The 22,084-nt window shown below is 42.7% G+C and overlaps 1 protein-coding gene across 5 annotated transcripts in view; it reads right to left on the reverse strand.

The window, feature by feature from the left end:
- Positions 1 to 393: 393 nt before the first annotated feature.
- Positions 394 to 22,084, reverse strand: part of pacrg (PARK2 co-regulated) — a 139,651-nt gene continuing 117,960 nt past the window's right edge. For all 5 annotated transcript variants that reach the window (XM_028566010.1, XM_028566015.1, XM_028566013.1 and 2 more), the window contains exon 5: positions 394 to 859. In XM_028566010.1, the coding sequence (XP_028421811.1) occupies positions 699 to 859 (161 nt within the window). In that variant the 3' untranslated portion in view covers positions 394 to 698. The remainder of the gene's footprint in view (positions 860 to 22,084) is intronic.

Here is a 22,084-nt window from a genome sequence, read left to right on the forward strand (position 1 = left end):
AAAATATAATGTAGTATCTAAATGACACTCTGGCAAAGAGGTGTCTTTTGAGTTGCGTTTACACCCTGCAGGCTCGAAAGGTGGCTGTAAAAAGCCCCAAAAAAAAATGTAGCTGACATACATGTAAGCTGGCAACAACTGCTATTCTCTGTTAAAGGAGCAACAAACCTACTTTTTACAATCAACAGTCAAGCATCAAGCAGGGGTGAGTGTTTGATAGTCAAAAGAGAAAAGTTTCCCTTTTAAATCAATGGAATTTTCAATTCTATGTTTTCATACATTTTTCATCTGATGCATATCGCTGTTTGAATTAAAAGTCACTGTGCATCAAGGATTCCTCATCAGATAGCTAAATAAATCACTAAAGCGATGAAAAAATGAACAATACATGGATACAATATTAGGCATATTGGTGTATTTCAATGGGGCACGTTTGTTCTGTCAAGCTTCTATTGGTATTAACAAGTGATAGTGTTAAATACACAGTTACAGAAAGTATCACTAGTAATACATTTAATAGGACAATAAAAGGATATGGTACTCTTCTGACACAAAAAGAGAATGATGGAGTGAAGAAGAAAGGGATAAAATAAGTGTTCTATTTAGAGTTGGGGGGGCAGATAAAGAAGGACTGACAAACAGATAAAGTCAATAGTCTGTGCAATGTCAGGGGGACACCCCCCCCGCACCCCTCCTCCTCAGTTGATCATGCAGGACTCGTAGGTGGGCACCATGTATTTGATGTTTATGAAGGCATCCTCTCCTCCGTAGCGCTCAAAGACCTCCAGAGTCTCCTGGATCAGGTCCCCGATGTTCTCTCTCTTCTGCTGGCTGTAGTCGATGCCATCACCAGAGTTGACTAGGGACAAGGAAACAGAGTCAGACAGACAGCATAAAAAACAAACAAAGATATTTTGGCACAGCCGGGGTCATCGCAGACTGTGAGGTTGATGTCAGGGCTCACAAAACACCACGTGTGGCAATGCCACGATGCTTTGCTACAGACACCCGGCAAATGCCATCCTTCCATCTGACTTCAAACCCACTGGACGGACTGAATTTAATTTACTCCTCTTACGCCATGGCCAGTTGGGAGTGAGCAGTTGGGACAGCAGAGTTTTTAACTGTTCAGCTGAAAGTTTAATGAGGCATGCCTGCAGAGAGGAGAGAAGCGTAAAGGACGTATTAGTTAGAGACGGCTCTGTAGTTGCACAACGCTGCGTTGATGCGCACAAGGCATGAGCAGTGACCAGGTGTCACGCTCCACAGGTAGGAGTGTGTGTGTGTGTGTGTGTGTGTGTGTGTGTGTGTGTGTGTGTGTGTGTGCGCGCGCCTTTGTATTAACATCAAAATGGTGGTTGTGTACACGTGTGCTAAATTAAGAATACACTCAGATAGCATAATACACTTGTGACCAATCACAATACAGCAAGAAAGCTGCAGAACCTGACCTCCCCCAGGACACACCCACACACACACACACACACACACACACACACACATACATACACACACACACACACACACACAAGTAGACAGTGTAGCAAAACACAAAATTGTACAACAGAGCGCTTCAGCGCTAGGGGAACTTGTTATCGAAAAAACATTCCTGAGGTGTCCAGCCTTCCTTCTTCCTCCCTTTCATCAGCAGGCACACTTAAACACACACACACACACACACACACACACACACACACACACACTCACGGTTCGTGACTTTATCAGCACACAGCAAACTGCCAATCTCATGGCACTGCACTGGGGGCTCAAAACACTTTTCAGAGAAGGGTAAATATAGAGAGGAATGAAGCGCGCGCACACGCGCGCACACACACACACACACACACACACACACACACACACACACACACACACACACACACACACACACACACACACACACACACACACACACACACACACACACACACACACGTTTGTTTGTAAAAAATGTCCTGTTCAACTAAAATAACCTGAAGAGAAACAGGGGATTCATTTCTTGGGGCTATAAAATGAAACAAAGAGAAGCGGCGGCCATTTGACTCAAAGCATTTGTTGTATGAGTAAGAAGAGAGGAGAAGAGAAGAGTAGCTGTGATGTGAAGAATGAACAGCAGCACTTTAAGGAGGTCCCCTCAGCCCCTTCTTTCACTCCTAATTAGACCTGAGGAGAGAAGGCGACATTCAACCTCTCTCCGACGTCTTCCTCTCCATCCTTTTTTCTTTCTCAATCTTCTCTAATCTGTCATCTTCCCTGACAGACTCAAACCCCCTCCCGCCCCCCCTCTCCATCTCTTTGCCTTTCCACCCATCCATGGCCTCCTCGTTAAAACACAAAGAGAGCCGATCCCATAAAGTGGGCTGTTAAGCAGTAACACGCCTATGATCTCAGTCTGTTGCACTTGCTTTCTGCTCAGGATTCGCTCTCCTGTTTTACATGAAAACGTTTTGACCATTGGTTAGCCTAGACGCAGTGCAACTTTAACAGCTTCAGCTTTATTTAGCAGCTATTTACTGTTTTCCTTTTGGAGAAACAAGAACAATAACAGCATATGCTCAAGAATGCAGCAAGAAAGCTCAAGAAAAGCTCTTTCTGCATCTAAACTCAGGCTGTGTTTTATTCTTGAGCTACCCACAACACAGGCATCTGCCCCCTACTAGTTAGCAAAATCTAAATAGCATCTAAAATGCAACCATCTGAGGAATAAAAGAAAAAAGGCAAAGCAATAAGGAAGGAATGACGGTGAATGTGTGTGTATAGAATAGACCACACATTTTTTTCTTCCATTTTTCAGTGTAGTTAGGGCGGGTGAGTGGTGAAAAGTCAAGAATAAAGTGACAGGAGTCAGCCGGGTCACTGTTACAGTCTGTTTCAGCTGCACGATGTGTGTTTGTATGTGTGTGTGTGCATGCATGTTGGTGTAGGTTAAAAAGCCAGGCCTGTGGAGAGCCACCCTCTGTTAGAGTGAAAATGAGCAGCCAAAGCCAGCCCAGAGGGAGAGCTTGGCCTTCAGACTAGAGAACACGGGGAGCTGGGGAAAAGGTGCGGCTTGGGAACCAGCAAAGCTCAGACCCGTTTACTGGGGCCTGGAGGGGGGAGCAGGGAGGTCCTGCAAGGGGGGGGGGGTGGGGATTGTTACTGTTGCTATACTGAGAGTTTCAGCCCTTCCAAATGCATTTCTATTGCTGAGCCTTTGGGAGGCCAGTAGCATCAAAAGGAAGAGGCCAGAGGAATTTGCAACGATTCTCAATATTTAAAGAGGAGAAAAGGGAGAAGTGTGTTTAAGCAGGGATGGAGGGAACGGAAGAGAGGGGAGGGGGCGAGGGTGTTAAAAGCTGCCTCTGCAAATGTCCTTCAGCAAAATAACTTTCGCTCTTCTTCTTCTTATTCTTCTTCTTCTTCTCTCCCCTCTGTCTTTTTTCTCTCTGTCTGCCCAGGGTTGCGGATATTGCCAGAAGCAGAGAAAAGAAATCTTTAAAAACAATCATAATAAAAACAGAACAGGGGGAAAAGGGCCCTAGCAGGAGTTGGCTGCTGTTGTCTGTTCCTCTGAGGAAGAGGAAGGGTCGATACAGACGCAGACAGGGGAGGATTCTCAGTGCAGCGACATTTGCTACACAGAGGGTGGAGGAATAAAAGGACAGTGGCACAGAATAGGTGCTTTGTTTCTGCCTTTCATGCTAAATCCCTGGGATTGGAGGGGTCTTTAGCCCAGAGAGAAGGATGGAAGGAAGAGGTGAAATCAATCTATCAATCTATCTATCTATCTATCTATCTACCCTTCTTTTCATTAAGGCAGCAGGGGCTGTGCCTCTCTCGGGCTCTGCTGTGATTTCTGCCGAACCCCACCAGACCAACACTAAACTACGCACAACAACAGCTGCAGCCTTCCTCCTCCTCCTTCTCCTCCACCCTGCTCTTTCTCCATCGCTCATTCCCCACGGTCCTAAACAACCTGCCTTTCCATATCAAGATGAAGACAAGCAGTCACAGATGCAGGCAGCACTCCTCCAAACTAATTTCAAATATATAGAGGATTTTTTTAAGGGGCTATTAACTGTTGGGAACTGTAGCTTAAAGGACACCAACTGTAACAGAGCTGTACTAACCCCCATCGTATGTCGTACGTATTTCTGACCGAGGTCAGCACACATCATGTGTATGTTATTGTATGTATTGTTATAATCCCCTCCCCTGCCAGGGACAGGGTGACACACACACTGCAGCAGCTTTGGGAAGTTTAGCACGGAATTCCTGATTCAACATAATACCAACCCTCCTGCCATTGTTTCTAATCAACTTACCCCTGATTGTGGAAGTTCCTTAGGAATGCAGCTTAGAGAAGAGGCCCCCCAACACAATAGCTCTTTGATCATAGCATCCAGATGCAGAGGAGAATCAATGAATGTGAGAGACCTTCTTTTTTTTTTTCTTTTTCAAGGGGGTTTGGCCTTGCTTTAAAAGGGAAATTGAAGAATGCAGGTTACGAGTGCGATGGAACAGCTCGAGTTCCAGAAATATTGGGGGGAGAAAAGCTTTCTAAAAACAAAGATTTCCCCTTGGGAATCAATGCTAAATATGTTCAAATTAACTTTTTAAAACTGCTGTTTCCCTTCAAAACAAATATATTTTTGCTTGTTTCCTCTTCTGTAAAAGAGGTGATATAGATTAAGTTATTACTATTAATCTTGTTAAACATAATAATCCAGGTAGATGCTTTTTCCTCTGTGTGAACTGAGGGTATGGATGCGTAGTTTTCAAATGTTTTCCCTCAAGACTCAAATTGATTTCATTCATACTACAATTTTTGTTTTAAAATATTATACTGTCTAATATTCAACTTGCAAATGGTAGATAAATACACCAAAACTACATGAAGACACACAGCCACACTTTTTGGGTGCATTTTTTGTGTTGATTAGTATTACATTCTAACTGGATGTACAGTAAATACAATCTAGATACTGTATGTATGTACTATACGATACAATACTATATGTGAACCAGGCCATAAGAACAAGGAGGGGAGAGTAGAACAGTGGTGGTGAGTGTATGTTTGATAGAGGGTGTATAGGTGTGAGGAGGAGGTGGGGAGTGGATGAGACTACGGGAGGAGGCCTGTGCTTAACAGCATGGCTCTAATTAAAAGGGCCTCACAGTTGGGTGCCAGGCAGGCCTCTCATAAAGAGACTCACTCTGGCAGAGAGGTGGAAGACACTAGGTATGTATGAGAGGGAGAGAGAGAGTGCATGTGTGTGTGTGTGTGTGTGTGCCACAGGTGTCTTCGATTGAAAGGCTCCGGTTTCCAACCCAATTCCCTACGGACTGAGCTACTGCAACCATAAAAAATAGGTTTAAGTAAACAAATAGTAATATAGGAAAACACTCAAGTAAAGTACCAGTACTTGAAAATGTTGCAGTACAATTGCTTCTTTACTCTCCAACTTGGTCTCAAACCCTCTTCTTTATCCAGAATGGTATTTCCCTCTGCAAAAGTCCCCAACCCCCTTTTCCTCTAATGGATAAGCCAGAGGCTGACAGACAGCACAGCTGTGGCTCACACACACACACACACACACACACACACACACACACACACACACACACACACACACACACACACACACACACACACACACACACACACACACACACACACACACACACACCTGGGGCTGGGCCCATTCCCACTCTGTTGCTTTCCATCTCAACCTTTGTGTGTGATCAATAACAGCATTTCAGCTTAATGCAGCCAGCCACAATGAGGGCCGCAGTTTAAGACACATCATGGGGCGCGCGCACACACACACACACACACACACACACACACACACACACACACACACACACGGATATCCACATGAGGTTGCGAGCAGAGAAGTAAAACAATAGGCTCATGACCAGCAGTAGTTTATTAAACCCCCAACCCCTACACCAGCCATCATCTGACTGCTCATGCTTACTGAAGTCTAACCTTTGCTGTAGGTCAGTAATCTCATTTTCTATGTGTTCATCCAGCGCAGCAGTGCTCAGTCTATAGGCTAGCTGCAGCTCAGTGCCATTTCAACCCGGTGAAAGTTGAACATCAGCAAAGCAGTATGCCAGATGGAGGGAAACGTGCCAAGGTCAGATTACACAGCAGAAACTAAGGGTGGAAGAATGTGTAGACAAGGTTGAGACAAAGACGTAACCTGCTGAGGATGCTCCTGAGCTGTACAAAGCTGTTAAGATTCCCATCGATCTGGCTCCCACTGGCTTACTAGTCTACATCTGTACGTAGGTATACAGGAATTGAATTCCAATTCCACACTTCCGCCAAAATCGTGCCATGTCTTTGGCTAATCTTTCCTTAGAAATCCCAGGCTGTGGGAGGGATTCAAAGTCCTGCAGGGGCAAGGTAGGAGACTCACTCTTCCACACCTCACAAAACCCTCTTCTTGCTCATTTCTTTTTCAATTAGCCAACTAGACCTAGCCATGACCGAGAGCAAATCGGTTTGTGCCATTTAGTCATGGTATTAATGCACAAAGGGGGCTCATCTTAGATGATGGATCAATGCTATTTTCCAAGCTGTTAACATGCCCATTATTGTTTCAATTACCTCCACTCAGATAATGGTTATCCCAGTCCCATCTTATTCAATTGTAGCCTGATACATGCATCTGAGAATCAGCTCCAGCATGCTTGTCACAGCCCTATAGGAAAGAGTCATCTCATGTGATGTTAACAGGCATTTTACACTGATGGCTCAGATGGGCAACTCCTTTTTAAAATTATTTTCAAATTAGACTACACGTTTCATAGTTCGTGTGCGTGTTGCTGGTGACAAAGATCGTTGCAGCCTGCTGTATGGGTATGGTACTTCTTATCACAGCTATGGATAGACCTAGGGCTGTGTATTACCCAGCGCTGCCTACAGATCGACACCAAGACGCTGCAGCTGCTGAGGTTCCTATAAAACAGAGGTCCACCCTGAAATCTTGGTGTTCTCGTGTAACACACATGCCCAACATACCATCTTTCACCCAAGAGAGGTTTTATATAAGTTAGAGATTACGGGCTAACAAAAGAAGACTGCAGTGGTGCAATACCCACTTGCAATCACATTAGTAAGAATAAATGTAAAGGCTGTAAATGGCTGTAACTTCAGCTGTATAAGGGATTGTCTTTTATAATATTTCAAAACCCCAACTTCTGTAGAAGTGGAAATATATACAGTATATTACAGTAAGATCAAGAGAAAACTAATCAGTACAGCCTACCACAAAGGACCTAGCCTTTCCCACTCTGCCTGTCTGTGTCTCTTACTGGCTGGGAGGAGAGTGTCAGTGCTGTCAGGTGTGAGTCAATGCCGTCAGATGCGATCTCATTACGCCAGCTTACCTCAAGGTTAGCAGTGGGCTGCTGGCAAGGCACAAAATCGATCTGCACCAGGGACAGGCGTTAAAGGCCACCGCGGTGTGCAGTGGCGCACACCCGGACTCAAGCCAAACAAGCACTGCACTTTGAAATGCAAAGGTTCACTAATGCCGGTGTAGGCACATTACATGTACATACACAAAGCTCTGAAAGCGCACGTGATGGAGTCTAAAGCCACGGGGAAAGGGTGCAGATTAACATATTAACACATTGCAGGGAATTACCTTGCCTTTAAACTTTTTTAATGCATGAAGCAAACATTTCACCAGGACCCATGTCTAGTCAGTGGTCAAAAAGTTGTCCTTATCTTTTTGCTTTATTCATACAAATAATAAAAGACCCTTTAACATCATCACAAAATAAATAAGATTTTGATGGTATCACTTACAGTAAAAGAAGGTCCTGATACATGAAAAACATTTGCAAATATATCACATCATATATATCTCTTCAACACCTTGCCTGTTACCTGGTAACAGGTTACGTCAGATAACATTTCACAGTCCTCTAATGATGTTGTCTCTCATTGCATCAAGTTTACTCATAGCTGACAGCAGAAAGACTGTCTTCTACTTTTTAACTGGTTTGATAGGAATCCAACAAACACTGACATGTTTTTGCATGCTTCCATCCATCAGATCATCAAAGTTCATCTCAGAGTTAAAAAAAAAAAAAGGCCACCACTATGCATGCTTCTTCTGAAAATGTCACAGCATCATTGATTCCTCAGATCAGAGCAGACAGAGACATGAAATGAATGGCTTTCACAAATAATACATAAAAAAAGGAGTGAATATTTGTATTTCTATCTTGGGTTGCTTGCGACCTTCAGTACCAGAAGCTAATAGTGAAGAAATTAATATTCATAGAAAACAGTATATCTGTTGTACCTTTGCTCTGGTAGCAGGTGTCCATACGTGGGGGATACCGGCACCTTGCTAAGGCTATCCCGTCTGCTCATTTGCACATTTTAATGGCTACAGAGAGCATATGTTTAAGTTGCTACAAGGAAACTACTCTGTTTAAAAAAAGAAATTTTAAATTTTAAAAAGATTTAGTTGTCTTTGGGGAAATGGTGGCTTTTGAAAGAAACATTACAGCACAGCTTGTACCCAGTGTGGCTATTTTGTTTCATTTACACCTCCACTGTGCAAGGTTGGATGCACATATAGTATATTTATACACATGTTTTGGTCTAAATAGTGTGAATAAACAGATTCATGTTATATCATGTTAATGTCCTGAGGAGAGCCACAAAATAAGAGAATGGGAATCGAACATGTCGCTAATGGAGAGACTTTCCTGGTGTTGCTTGTAATAAAGGGCAGAATTCAAATGTAGGTGTATCAATAACAAATCCAGAGATTTTTAAATTATGCTTTCCCTGATTTTGACTCCATGGAAGTTATGACAATAAACATATGTGAAAATGTGTTTGTGAAATTATTAACTTGCTTTTAAAAGCCACAAAGAGAGATAAATGCTAGCTTATTGTCAGCACCATGCCGTCACTCATTTAACGGTATATTGATTTACAAACAGAGAAGAGATATTTCAAAGGTTTACTACTGGACAACGGAGACTTCGGGGATAGAAAAAGGGCAGAAAAGAGTTCAGATGATCAGAATAAGCTCAGGGAATTACAAAGCAAATCACAGGCAGGCCTCATATGACATCTGAAAAACATAAAGAAATGGATGAAACCAGGCTGCTGATGGTGGAATGACATGGACAACAAAGAGAGGAATGGACTCAGAGGAATCACTCTCATAAGACAGCACATGTCCAGACAGAAAATCATGTGGGTTTCAGGTGGGAAAACTGACAAGGATGGAGGGACGGCGAGAGAAACGTAGGGAGGGAGAAGTGACAGAGAGAGAGAGAGAGAGAGAGAGAGAGAGAGAGAGAGAGAGAGAGAAGAGGCCGAGCGGTGTAGCAAATTCAAAGAGCGATTCTATTTGTCCTCTTCACTCGTCACAAGAGGAACATTTGAAGTGACATGCTCATTTAAGTCGGTGACAAATCAAAGTCGATCACTGATATTACCCCAAAGCACGGTGAGTATCTTCTCTGCACTTCACATTTTTGCAAGTCATTGAAGGAACGTGATTGTAGCTTGAACATCAAAGGAATAAGGTGTGCTTTAGCTCCTCAAACGCACTGTATTATCTCCCCCTCATCAAAAACAGTGTCATTACTGAACTGTGTGAAAATACTGGCGCGCACACACACACACACACACACACACACACACACACACACACACACACACACACACACACACACACACACACACATTTATGTCCATAAAATCACTTTAGTCTTCATAACCACTTTAGCCATGGAAGCTGCCATCAATAGAAGGACAAAAAACACACACACACACACACACACACACACACACACACACACACACACACACACATTCATGTACAGGAACAAACGGTGAGCGGTCCAGCCCTTCCATTAGCCTAATGAAGTGGCTTCCTAAGATGGATGACATGACATCACCTCCACTACCAATCACAATATCACCCCTAAAAAACCTTCCACTAAAAGCCCCACACCTCCCCTCCAGCTCCCCCCCCTCCCATTGCTTACTGCACCAAATGGACGCTGAGCATTCCAGGACCCATTCAGCCCCCTCACAACACTTTTATTGGTCTGGCTATTTATCTCTTTAATGCAATTGGCTGGCACAGATGCCTATGGATGCGGGGGGCTAGTAAATCATGGTGGGTTGGGTCGGCGGAGTGTTTAAAGGAAGTTTGGTTCAACAATGACAATGGCACCAAGTGGACGTCTGCATTCAGAGCAGGGACAGGCAGGGAGAGGCTATGGGAAGCCTGAGGGCAGCAGCTCCTGGGGACATTGACATGGAAGAGTATGTCCACACACACACACACACACACACACACACACACACACACACACACATATATATATATATATATATATATATATATATATATATATATATATATATATATATATAGTCCACACAAATGCAAATGAATATGGAAATCCATTGTTTTTTCCCCATTAACACACAAAGTGAAGTTGTTCAACCACTTCCGTTAGCACTCTCTGGTCAGGTCAAACAGGATATGTGATTGCAGGCTCTGGTGACAAACAACACTCTGAAAATGGCCTGAAATGCTATGAAGCTGATGGCTCAAATTTCCATACTCACTCACACAAGATTCATCCATTGTTTTGACATTTCAGTGTGGATGGCAAACTTAAAAAAAAAACAACTATACTGTGGACAAAAACAAAAGGCAAACAAACAGAATCAACATGGCCTAAAATACTTCTTGGTTGAGGGGAAATAAACTCTATTCCAGAAGGACAAAGAAAAGTGTTTATGGGTAGAAGGATGCAGGTACAGGCATCCATAAACAGTCAGTGTTTTACAGGCAGCGGCACGGCCCGAGGGTCTGTCAAGGTTTACGAGTGCCCAGGCCCCTTAAAGCAGGAGTGTTTAAGTGTTGTATTAACATAAAGCAGGGCAAGGTGTCTGTTGTAGGCAGGCCTCACACCAGTAGCACACTGTTTACTGTTTGTCACAGAATGATAAGCTGAAACGGACATGTCATCAGGACCAAAAATAGCCTAATATCTTCCTGTGCTTGTGGATGTAAATGATAAAGAAATCATGTTTTAAAATACTCATATTAGGCTTTTTGGCTTTTTCCCTTTCCTTTATTGTGTTACATATCTTTTTTGTGCACGTTATAGGTTTACAAAGTGAAAAAGCCCAAAGTCCACCCCAAAGGGACTTACCATTTCCAACCGAGAACACTGTTCTCAAACTGCACCAAACTGCTCTTATTGTTCTATGACGAACGTGCTTCACTTTGTAACACACATTATAATGCTCGCCTAGCTGCTAGCATGGCACGCCCTCATACTCTGCTTCTGACTGGCTAGTAGTCCTTACTTGGCTACTTCACATGTATGACTCCCAACAAAGATGGAATAGAAGTGTGATGCCTCACTCTGTAGCTAAAACAGAGAGCTCAACACACAGGGGGAAGAGGAGCTGCAGCAATGTGCAGTACAACAAAAATATATTTTTTTAAATTAAACCATGTAAACCTATTCTGATATAACCTCTAAATACAATTATGAACCTGAAAATGAGCATAATATGAGCACTTTAGATTGAAATGTTGCAAAAATAACGAGCAAAATGTAAAATACTGAAATTGTTACACAGTAGAAGCTGTGTTGTGTGTGTAGTACATCTCAAAAGCCAATAGTATTCAAACTATAAACTGTGATACCAAAAATCTTTGTTGTACAAGCACATGCAACTAAACTCACACAGTCTCACTCAGTTCCAATGTCAATTTGGCCTCGATCATCATCGGACTTTCCACAGGCCAACACTTTGTGCCATTAGCCAGCCCGCTCCCTTTTTTCTCCAGCTCTTATTTTTTTGCTTCTCTTACTCCAGAGAAAAAAAAAATGCATGTTACTGATGATAACACAATAAATGCTCGCTTTGGAAAACAGGCTTCACTGCCCAAATGGACCCTGCATGCGTGTGTGGTGGTTTATGTTTGTGTGTGTCACCTTTACAGTATGTTTACTTATTATTAGCAGATGTCTCTATCCACTGGGGAAGGTACAGTCCAAACAGAAACAGAGGGAAAGAAGAGAGGAGAGGAGGCATGGGAGGATCGAGGTGTGCGGGGGGGGTGGGTATTGAGATGTGCTGGTACAGCAGTACCACCCCAATGTGAGTCATAGGACACACTGTCAGCAGCCATCTAACATCACACACTGACTCATTACGCTGGAGGAGAGATGACAACAGTAGCCATGATCAAGGAGAATGGAAGAGGCGCTTCAGTGAGAGATGGCGAGAGAGTGTGCAGTCAGCAGTTATGGTGGTTGCACGAAAACTTACAGATGTACTCAAATACATTCACAGACTTAACATTTATATGCAGGGCTCTCCATATTGCTGATCAGATTTAGTCATATCATACACATTTTGGTTGGAGTCCTGTCCTAAGAAAAACAACAGCATCAGTCGTTTCAGCAAATGCCCAGAAACAATATGAAATCAAAATCAAAATAAAGGGCAGAATTCAAATTTAGGTGTATCAATAAAAAATACAGACATTTTAAAATTATGCTTTCCCTGATTTTGACTACATGGCAGTTATGACAATAAACATACTTGAAAATGTGTTGGTGAAATTATTAACTTGCTTTTAAAAGCATTAAACGAGAGATACAGTAAATGCTAGCTTATTGTCAGCACCATGCCAAGGCCATGAGCTTCATCGGGTTGTGAGTGTAAGCTCTGTTAAACGTCACTCATTTAACTCTATATTGATCTACAAACAGAGAAGAGATATTTCAAAGGTTTACTACTGGACAACGGAGAGTCGTTTCAGCAAATGCCCAGAAACAATATGCTTCGGGTCAAGCCTTCGTAAGCCGTAGGCGTTGTGGCTGTAGTGTGACGGGAGTAAAGGACAAATTTGATGGATGGGTCAAGAAAATGTCAGACTTTGACACAGTAGACCACTGTCAGTTTCCCACTTCTTACTGGCCGTGAACGTTGGTTTCTCTTTTTTTTCTATAATTCAATTCCGGGATGGAAGAAAAACGTGCTCTGGATTATTGGCATTCCTTTAAACCAATCACAATCGTCTTGGGCTAACGGTGAAAAGCCTCGGGAAGGAGCTTGTTTGGGTGTAATGTGTACGTTCAAAGGTTGTTTTAGTCATGCAACAGAAAACTCAGATTGGACAGACAGTCTAACTAGATGTCTGGATTTACCCTACAGAGATAACTACTTAACCATAGTCCTCATAAATCGACCAGAGTTTCGAATGCTGGCTGAAAATTACTGACATCCGGCAGAATTTCACCTGAACAATCCCGGAAATGAAACGTTGTCGATATAGACTAGTCAGACTTATCATCCACCTTTATGTATGTAATCCCAGAGCCTGTCCAAAGGGAACAATGGTTTCTTTTAACCCAAACCAAATACCCAAATATTTCCCTACTGTATCCTCATCCTTGCACAGCATGCATTTTGTCATATAATTTCAAGACTTGTTGCTTAGTTGGGGTCATCTCAATTGTGCGTCTTCAGAACGTGGTGTAGATGCAGCGATGGCAAATTAATGCCACTCTGTGACATCCCCCTTCTCTACCAGTGAGCCCTAATAATCATGACTGCTTAAATAAAATCACCACCTGGTATGTCGACAGAGGAGGCTAATTTATAACATATGCCACAACAAATGCCATCTCAGGTGGGAAGCAAAAATTAAATGCCATGATGTACCGGATTTACGGACAAGACAGTTGCGTTCATTTAATTATGTCATTTTCTTACACTCTGTCGAGAATATTCACATGCTGTAGCACTGAATGGTGGAAACACACTGTGATTAGCATTTTGTTTTGACACCTTTTTTTTGGAAATTTGCTTAGAATATGCAGAACAAAAACACATTTGGTAACATCCTGACGTCAGACACATACTGTATCCCTACAGGTTACGGAAGGCTGCATGTGTATGTATGTGTGTGATTTGATTAGGGCTTTGAGATCTGAATTACTTAACTGTTATGTGCTCCTGCAACAGAGGCCTTCATGTTGCATCCATACATCACCACGCAATTTCTACACAATAAACGTCTCCCTTGACAATCCCCACATTTGTCTGTGGATATGTTGCCAGTGGACAGTTTTTTTTTCAAAAGGTGTGTGTATGTGTTTCATGCATGTCATGGCTAGTTAAAGCTTACAGGTATGTTTTCCTCATAAGATGCTGATGTTCGTGTCCGCATAGAGAGCTGTCCCCTAGCCAAGTGGAAAGCAGGACCATTAGGACGGCAGAGAAGGGACCATTTATTTGGCTCTTTTCTGGCTGTGCCTGTATTATCTGCCATGATGCTATTTGTCTGAGACCAGCCAAGCCGCCGCTATGACAGGATGGGGGAGATGAATGATGGGCACAGCCAGTTTTGCTTCACTGACAAACTGGGGCAAGAGCTAGAGGGATGTGGCGAGAAGAACAGAGAGAAAGAGCAAGGGTGGAGGCAGGGAAGGAGACTGAATACATACGGGAGACGGTAGCCGGTCGCCAGAGGACACAATTTACAGCACCTGTTGGCTGTGATTGATCAAAGGAAGAGGAGAGAGGGTAATGGTGTGTGGTCTGACACGGGATGAAGTGATGGGATGGAGGAGAGGGTTAAAACCACAGAAGCAGAGAAAAATAGTGTGTGAAAGAACGAGAGGGATATTGGGATGGAGGAGGATAATATAGACAGAGTGAAGAGAAGATGGGGAGTGAGGAGACAAAAAAGCAAGAAACCATGAGAAAGAAATAGAAAAAGAGTGGGAGATGAATAAAGAGAAAAGGTCGACGGTGCAGGAATGTGTGAGCAACAGAGACGGAGGGAATATATATTTGTCCCCTGATGGGAGTGTGTTAGGAGTCCATCTGTGGAGAAATGAGATCAGTGGCTGACTTAGTGGTAGAGGAAGACTTTGCTGCCCTGCGGCTTACACACTGACTCAACACCCTCTCCCCGTCTCTCTCTTTCACTCTTTCACTCTCTGGTCTCATACAACCTGCAGCGCATTTAATCTGCTGGACGATTCTGTGTGTACGTTCAGGTTTGTGTACATGCGTGTGTGTGTGTGTGTGTGTGTGTGCAGGCATTATTACCCAGGCACATGTCCCACTCCACCTCTACATCAAATGACTGGGGCAGTCTCCTCCACTCGTCTCTCCTCACTATCTCTTTCGCTTCATCCCAGCTGAGACCACAGAGGAATCTCCTCATAGAATCACCCAATAAATCATCTATCCACCAAACAGACTTCTTGGCAAACACTCTTACTGGGAGCTTTCATTTTCAATCTAAACACACAGGACAGAGATTGTGTGTGCGTACATATCCTGTATGTGTGCCTGGGTTTGAGGAGGGAGTCAACTAGAAAAGCAACATCCCTGTTGTGTTTGTTTATATGAGCACCGATGCATATGCTTATATTTTTAAATTTATTACAGGCAGCTTTTAGAAATCCCATGCATGAGTTAGTATGTGAATTTCCCTGTTGTGGGATTTATAAAGGATTTAGAATCTTGAAACGTTTGAATCAACAGTACAGTACAATCAAAAGCAATCAACTGCAATTTCAATTAACTGCCAAAAATAACAGTTTTAGGGGACAGACAATATAATACACTTGAGTGATAATGCTCGAAATTTAGGTACAACTTTGCTTTCTTTTTGTATATGTATAGATGGAAAAATGTTTCAGAGTTAGTAACATTCATCCAGTTCGGAATAAGTGGAAAATTATCCAATAATGCAAATGTATTATTCAGTCATTGGCTTAGTGTTCTGTAACACATTCGCTTTTTCAGCAGTTTCAACTTAAACACTTACATTATAACTAGGCCAAATTTGAACTTAACAAACTGCTAGTGCAACTGGCTCCTACATATATAGTATGTGTGTCCACTGTGCATATGATCACATTTATCTCACACACACAAACCACAGGGTGAGGTAATGTTGCACCCAAACCCCCCCCAAAAAATGATACTCCACCCGACACACGAACACATGGAGTACATATAACACAACACAGATCTCCTTGCCCCAGGAAACCACATGATGAGATATACAGGCCCAGGCCTGGTGCTGGTGATGCGGTGACGGAGGGTGCCAGAGGGAAGCTAGAGGAAGGAGGGGAGGAAGGTAAGCCTGAGGGGGGAGGCAGATTGGAGTGCTTGGAGGCTGCTGAGGAGGAAGTAAAGGAGGAAGAGAGATGTAACACGAAAAGAGAGCAGCAGAGAAGGTAGCTAGCGGTTCATAGTATCTGACTGAGATTACTCTGCCGCTGGGCTTACCTGATTACATCCCAGTGCTGCAGGACAATAAAAGACACATGGATTGGCGTGAAAAGGCGCACACACACAATCTACACACTCTGAGAGCCAGAGGGCCCAATGGGAAGCAGCCACTGCAACTCTCCAGTCTGGATGGATTTGGACATCAGGGTGGTCTGTACTTTTGTATTATATAAGGTGTGTGTGCGATGTGGGGAGAGGAAGAATTACATCAGACGTATAGTGAGTTCACCAAAGTTATTCCTCCCCCTCGCTCTTCTCTGGTTTCAGAGCAATCAACCATAGGCTCTTATAATACACACTCTCTCCTTGCTCAAACTTTTCTCTTGATCTATCTTTCATGCCTTGACTGGGGTGTACGAGACGGAGCCGGAGCACATTGCACTGCAGCCCCCCATATAGAGTCACAAAATTATCCTGGCCTTATGAGGACGAGGAGAGAGTAGTAGTTAATAAATCATGAGTGTCTCATTTTCTCTTTATAAAACTCTCATTTACTCTGTGGCTCATTTTTGTGTGTCACTCTTCTCTCACTGTCTTTTCTTATTGCTTATCTCTCCGGCTATATGGAGTTTGACCAGTTGGTAATTTGATGGCTTATTTTCGTTAACTTTTACAAGTGCCAGGCTCATTCTATCTTAACCAAACTGACCAACTTTCCACCTGAAATTGTGGATTTAAGCCTGCCAAATAGCATCTCAGCTGAATGGTTAGTCAATTTGAGAGAATGGATATTTTGTCATCGTGAAGAATCTGGTTGTTTGTGATCTTCAAACTGCACTTCAAACTGTGGTTAAACTATTGATCTAAAAGTTGGAGCTACATGTGATTTGTTGTGTCAAGTTCCAGTTGTTCATCTTTCTACAGAGACTGTTATTTTAGCTAGAGCTGAAATTAGTGAAAGAAAATAAATCAGCAACTAAGTCGTTTTTTTTTGTGGGCATTTTAGGCCTTTATTTTTATAGGACAGCTGAAAACATGAAAGAGGAGAGCGAGAGAGAGGGATTGACATGCAGCAAACGGAGTCGAACCCGGGCCCGCTGCGTCGAGGAGTAAACCTCTATACATGTGCGCCCGCTCCACCAACTGAGCTATCTAGGCGTAACCTGACTCCGCCAGATGGATCGCTTCGCATTTGCTTGGCATATCCATCTGGGAACTTTCCGTTGGAGAACTTTTGGAAAGGGGTGAAAATACTGGTTAGCTGATTGGATGAAGCATCTGTCTATCACCTATGTTGGTGATAGACGGGCCAAATCAACCAATCAGATCCACGAAGCGTATGAAAACATGTCGGTAAAGGATATTTGCCGTTTGTGTAACGAGAATTTAGGAATAAAAGGCACCCTTTCAGGTTCCCGGACTGCTGTCTGAAAATACTAGTTAGCTGATTGGATAAACCATCTGTCTATCACCACCTAACCCGCCTGAAAACCAACGCTGATTGGCCCGGTCGTTTGGCTAACGGCTCCAAATTTTCTCTATCTCAAGATGCCAGACTGATCTGCGAGTGGAAAACTGGAGCTCGCGAGATCAGGATGGTCTCACGAGGCTAATCTAGGCACCCACAAAACAAGCAATTTGAAGACATCACCTTGGACTTGATAATCAATATTTCTTACTATTTTCTGACATTTTATAGACTTACAAATGATTCGATTAATCTGGAAAATAACTAAACTAATCTTAAATTGCAGCCCTACTTCGACTTCACCTAAATGATTTACACTGATACACACTGATGGTCAAATACATATTGTGGTGCATTGTAAATCAATCCCTTGTGAGTTATGATCTCCAGATTTGGTCCTTTATTAGGATTATGATATTTAAAGCATACTAATCTTCAGGGAAAAAGAATTTGACTTCCATGCCCAAGAGAGAGGGACGGAATAGAGTCGATTAGTCATTCGTGGTGAAGATCATTTATATTAATAACAAGCGGGAGTGTGCCTGCAGCCGTGCCTCAGCTCATGTCCCTGTGATGAATGCTTTATTGGTTGGTGTCCAATCTTTCTTGAATATTCATTATTAGTATACATATATAGATTTTATGCAGTCATGGGTTTCATTCCCTTTAGCGATTCTTTTTAATCTATATGGGAGTAGTACAAATAATTTAATTCCTAGAAAAAGTTAACATATTTATCCAAAGTAACACGTATGAGTGTAATATGTCGCTGCAAGAATTTGGCTCTTTCGAGTCCTAACACACTACTGAAAAAGAACAGATAAAACTTAAATACATAAACACCTTTCAAACTAGATCCACTGCAATCTGACAGCCTGATATGAATGTGTTTCTATTCCAACAAAGATAGTGATTCTGTTACATATGGATCCACTCTGTCTCTCTATCTCCGACTTTCAGCTGTGCCCAGGCACTCTGTGTGGCTCCCTAAGGAGAAAGGTTACACCGCTGATCTGCTACAGTGCAATCAGACTTGAGACAGAGCCTTGAACTACACGGCTCGCGGGCCTCCTTCAGCTGTATCATGCAGAGCGGCAGCTGGATATGGGCGTGAGTTAGAGAGAGGCAGATGCACAGAGAAAAGTTAGAGTGGGAGGTGGAGAGAAGCCAGTCCAAAAGTTATGAAGTATGCCCCTTGAATAATCAACGCCCAAATCAATTTGTTCAACGTTTAAGAGAAGCGGGCGGACTACAGAGGAATGTGGGGAGTGGGCGGTCGTTTAGCAAGCATCCAAGTCCATATCTCAGACAAACACACAACAGCCAAAGAGTCCGCCTGAGTCCTACAGCCAGGAGGGATTGGACAAAAACATTCACACTGCTTTTTACTTTTTATTTTTCATTTTTCTCTTCCCTTCTTTTTTTGTTTTCAATAGATGCTGCAATGCACATCCAACTTTATTCAGACTTCCTACATTTTTTTTTAATTATCAATAACTACTAACTACTTGAAAATTTCACCCATATGTGATTGTGAGTTAGCTTGTCCATTAACTATAAAGCTACTGTTGGAGACGGTTAGCTTAGCTTAGCAGTATAGACTTTAGGAAAACAGCTAGCCTGGCTCTGTGCAAAGGTAAAAAGAACATCCACCAACTGACACATTATGCATGGTTTGTTGAATCTGTATAAAAACAGAAATGTAAAAACAAACCACATAAGCCCCTTGTAAAAGCACACAAGTCATTTTTACATTTTGGTTTTTGTACAAATTAAACAAACTAGATATAATGTGTTCATTATTGTGCTTCAGAAATGATGGTAGACAAACTTTGTTACCTTACGACAGAGCAAGGCTAGCTGTTTCCACCTGTTTCCAGTCTTGATGCTAAGCTAACTGCCTTTTGGCTCATGTATTGTTGAAAGAGGAAGAGGTCTTCCTTAAAAACAAAGTGGGAAGCATTAAAAAAACAATTAAGTGGAACTAAGGGGTAAAACCCAAACTATGGAAACCAATGAAAAGTATATAAAAATTGGTGTATTATTATGAATTTTTTTTATACTTTAGAATTATTTGTCGATAAAGCTTCATGGATTGAACCTAAGTGAGAGCGAGACCAAGGGAGTAAGCAAGCATCCAGAAAGCGTACCTCCTATGCGGAGACTCTTAGGCTAACAAGCCATCACCTCTCGTCAGCATTCCATTGACTCCCATTAGTTTTGGCGTCACTTTGACAGCAAATAACTTTACACCTGAAGCGTTTAAAGACTCTATTTGTCCATTGTATGACAATGGACAAATAGACAATGTATAAAAGGCTCAATTACCTTGTATCTCACGTTATGGCTCCGTAGTAGACGTTTTTATAAAAATAGGCTAACGATTGTATCATAACCACGTAACTTTGTGTCTCACAGTAGAGAAATTACTGTATAGTCAGGAGAAGCTCGCAGGCAGACTCACATTAGCTGTTTAAGTTTAATTACTAATGTTAACTAGCATTTTAGTTAGCAATAATTAACCTGTGCTTATGTTATCTCCTTACATATACCTACGCTCTCAGTCTCTGCAAGATTGGGAATGATTGAGATTTCTCTTGGCACAGATACAATTTTCATTCAGATTACAACTTTCAGACAGGTTGCTCACGTCACATCTACGTCTTCAAGCTCAGTTTGAGGCTGCACAGTAACGCTCAGCCATCACCAGAAAAGTGCTTCTAATAGACTTCACTGGTCTCTCTGTGTCCATTCTTTTACTGTCTATGAGCAAGACAGAGAGAGATGCAGTGCAGTACATGTAGATTGACTAGAAAAGGCCTACAGGCAGCAACTGGCCCACTGTACCCAGCTTAATAAAGGCTGCCATTTTACAACCACGCCTCTCAGCATGTTGATTTTAATACTCTTCCTCTCTTTTCCTCTTTCCCCTGTGTCTTTCTCACTTCCCCCACTTTTATGTGTTTCTCTTGTTGCAAAAAGCTAAATTTTCCTTTCACTTGTCTTTGAATTATTACTCTGCCTGTCTTCGGTCTGCTTTTTACTCACGTATTACTCAACACTGGAAAGAGAGTTCCAGTATACCTAATGCGGGGGGGAGGACAAACGCTGGCCTAACTTGATCAGCAAGTATCCTATTTCTCACAATGACAAATTAATTTCTGTACAAATTAAATGAAGGAACCCTCCCTTGATAATTCCCTAGGAAATTGAAGATGTTTTTTAAGAATGAAATAAAACAGCAAATCCTTCTACGTGAGAAAAATAAATCTAATTAGCAGCACAGCAAAATAAAGGTAGGCTTATAAATTAGGAAGAAATTAAGGGTCGTCAGAATATGGTCTATGACGCTGAGAAGAGAGGTTGCTACTGAAGAGGATTAGGGTCCAACCGAGATTCAGAGAACGGGAGAGGAAAAGAGAGAAACACTGGAAACAAAAGCCAGCCTGGTCTATTACAGGATGTGCTATTTTCCTGCAGGCAATGGTGAGGCAGCAGTAAAAGACAATAATAAAAGTGTGGGAGAGGGCATGAGATGGAGGATGGGGAAGAAGAGTAAAGGGGAGAGAGTAGGAAAAAAACTGCACCCAGTCAGAGACAAAGTGAGTGGCAGGCAACAGCACGATGCTGTCTGGGCTCGGGCTGTTCAGATCCCCTGACATTTACAGAGTGGCCAATCGCTCCTTGCCATCCTCCCCTTGAAAAGTTCAAACGCACACAGATCCACAGAGGAAAAGCTATGGTGCGTGGATTAACGCACTCTCTCACATCTCTCTGCAGGCCTCCCTTTCATCTTTGTGTGTTACGGCTGTCACTCTGTTTGTGCTTCACTCTGGTTTCACGTGTGTCTCCTACCTGTGTCTATATCTTCAGCAACAAAGAACACATTCACAGTCTGATTCAAAAACATAGTAAAACTTTATCTGTGTGCGTGTGTGTATTGTGAGTTTGTGTTTGCTGAGATGTCCTGGCCCAGCTTGGGCTGGCTGGCAGAAAGACAGGTAGGAAGAGAGGTGTGGGAACCGAGGGTGGGGAAAGGCTGCTGAGACAGGCCTAATTAGAGTTGAGCAGTCGCCCAGCTTTTGGCCAAGCAAGGGATCTCCCTGCCACTACCACCTCCATGCCATCTACCCCCCACAGCTTCATACACTCGCAAACACACACACACACACACACACACACACACACACACACACACACACACACACACACACACACACATGCTTGTGATACATTTGGCTATCTCACTGGCTGGGAGGAGACACCGAATGCACTTCCTCTGACCTCAGTGTTTTTCTTGTTTTTGTGCTGGAGCAGAGGAAAACTGATGTCTTCTCTCTTTTTTC

The sequence above is a fragment of the Perca flavescens genome, chromosome 20 (assembly GCF_004354835.1).
Source record: "Perca flavescens isolate YP-PL-M2 chromosome 20, PFLA_1.0, whole genome shotgun sequence".
NCBI lineage: Eukaryota > Metazoa > Chordata > Actinopteri > Perciformes > Percidae > Perca > Perca flavescens.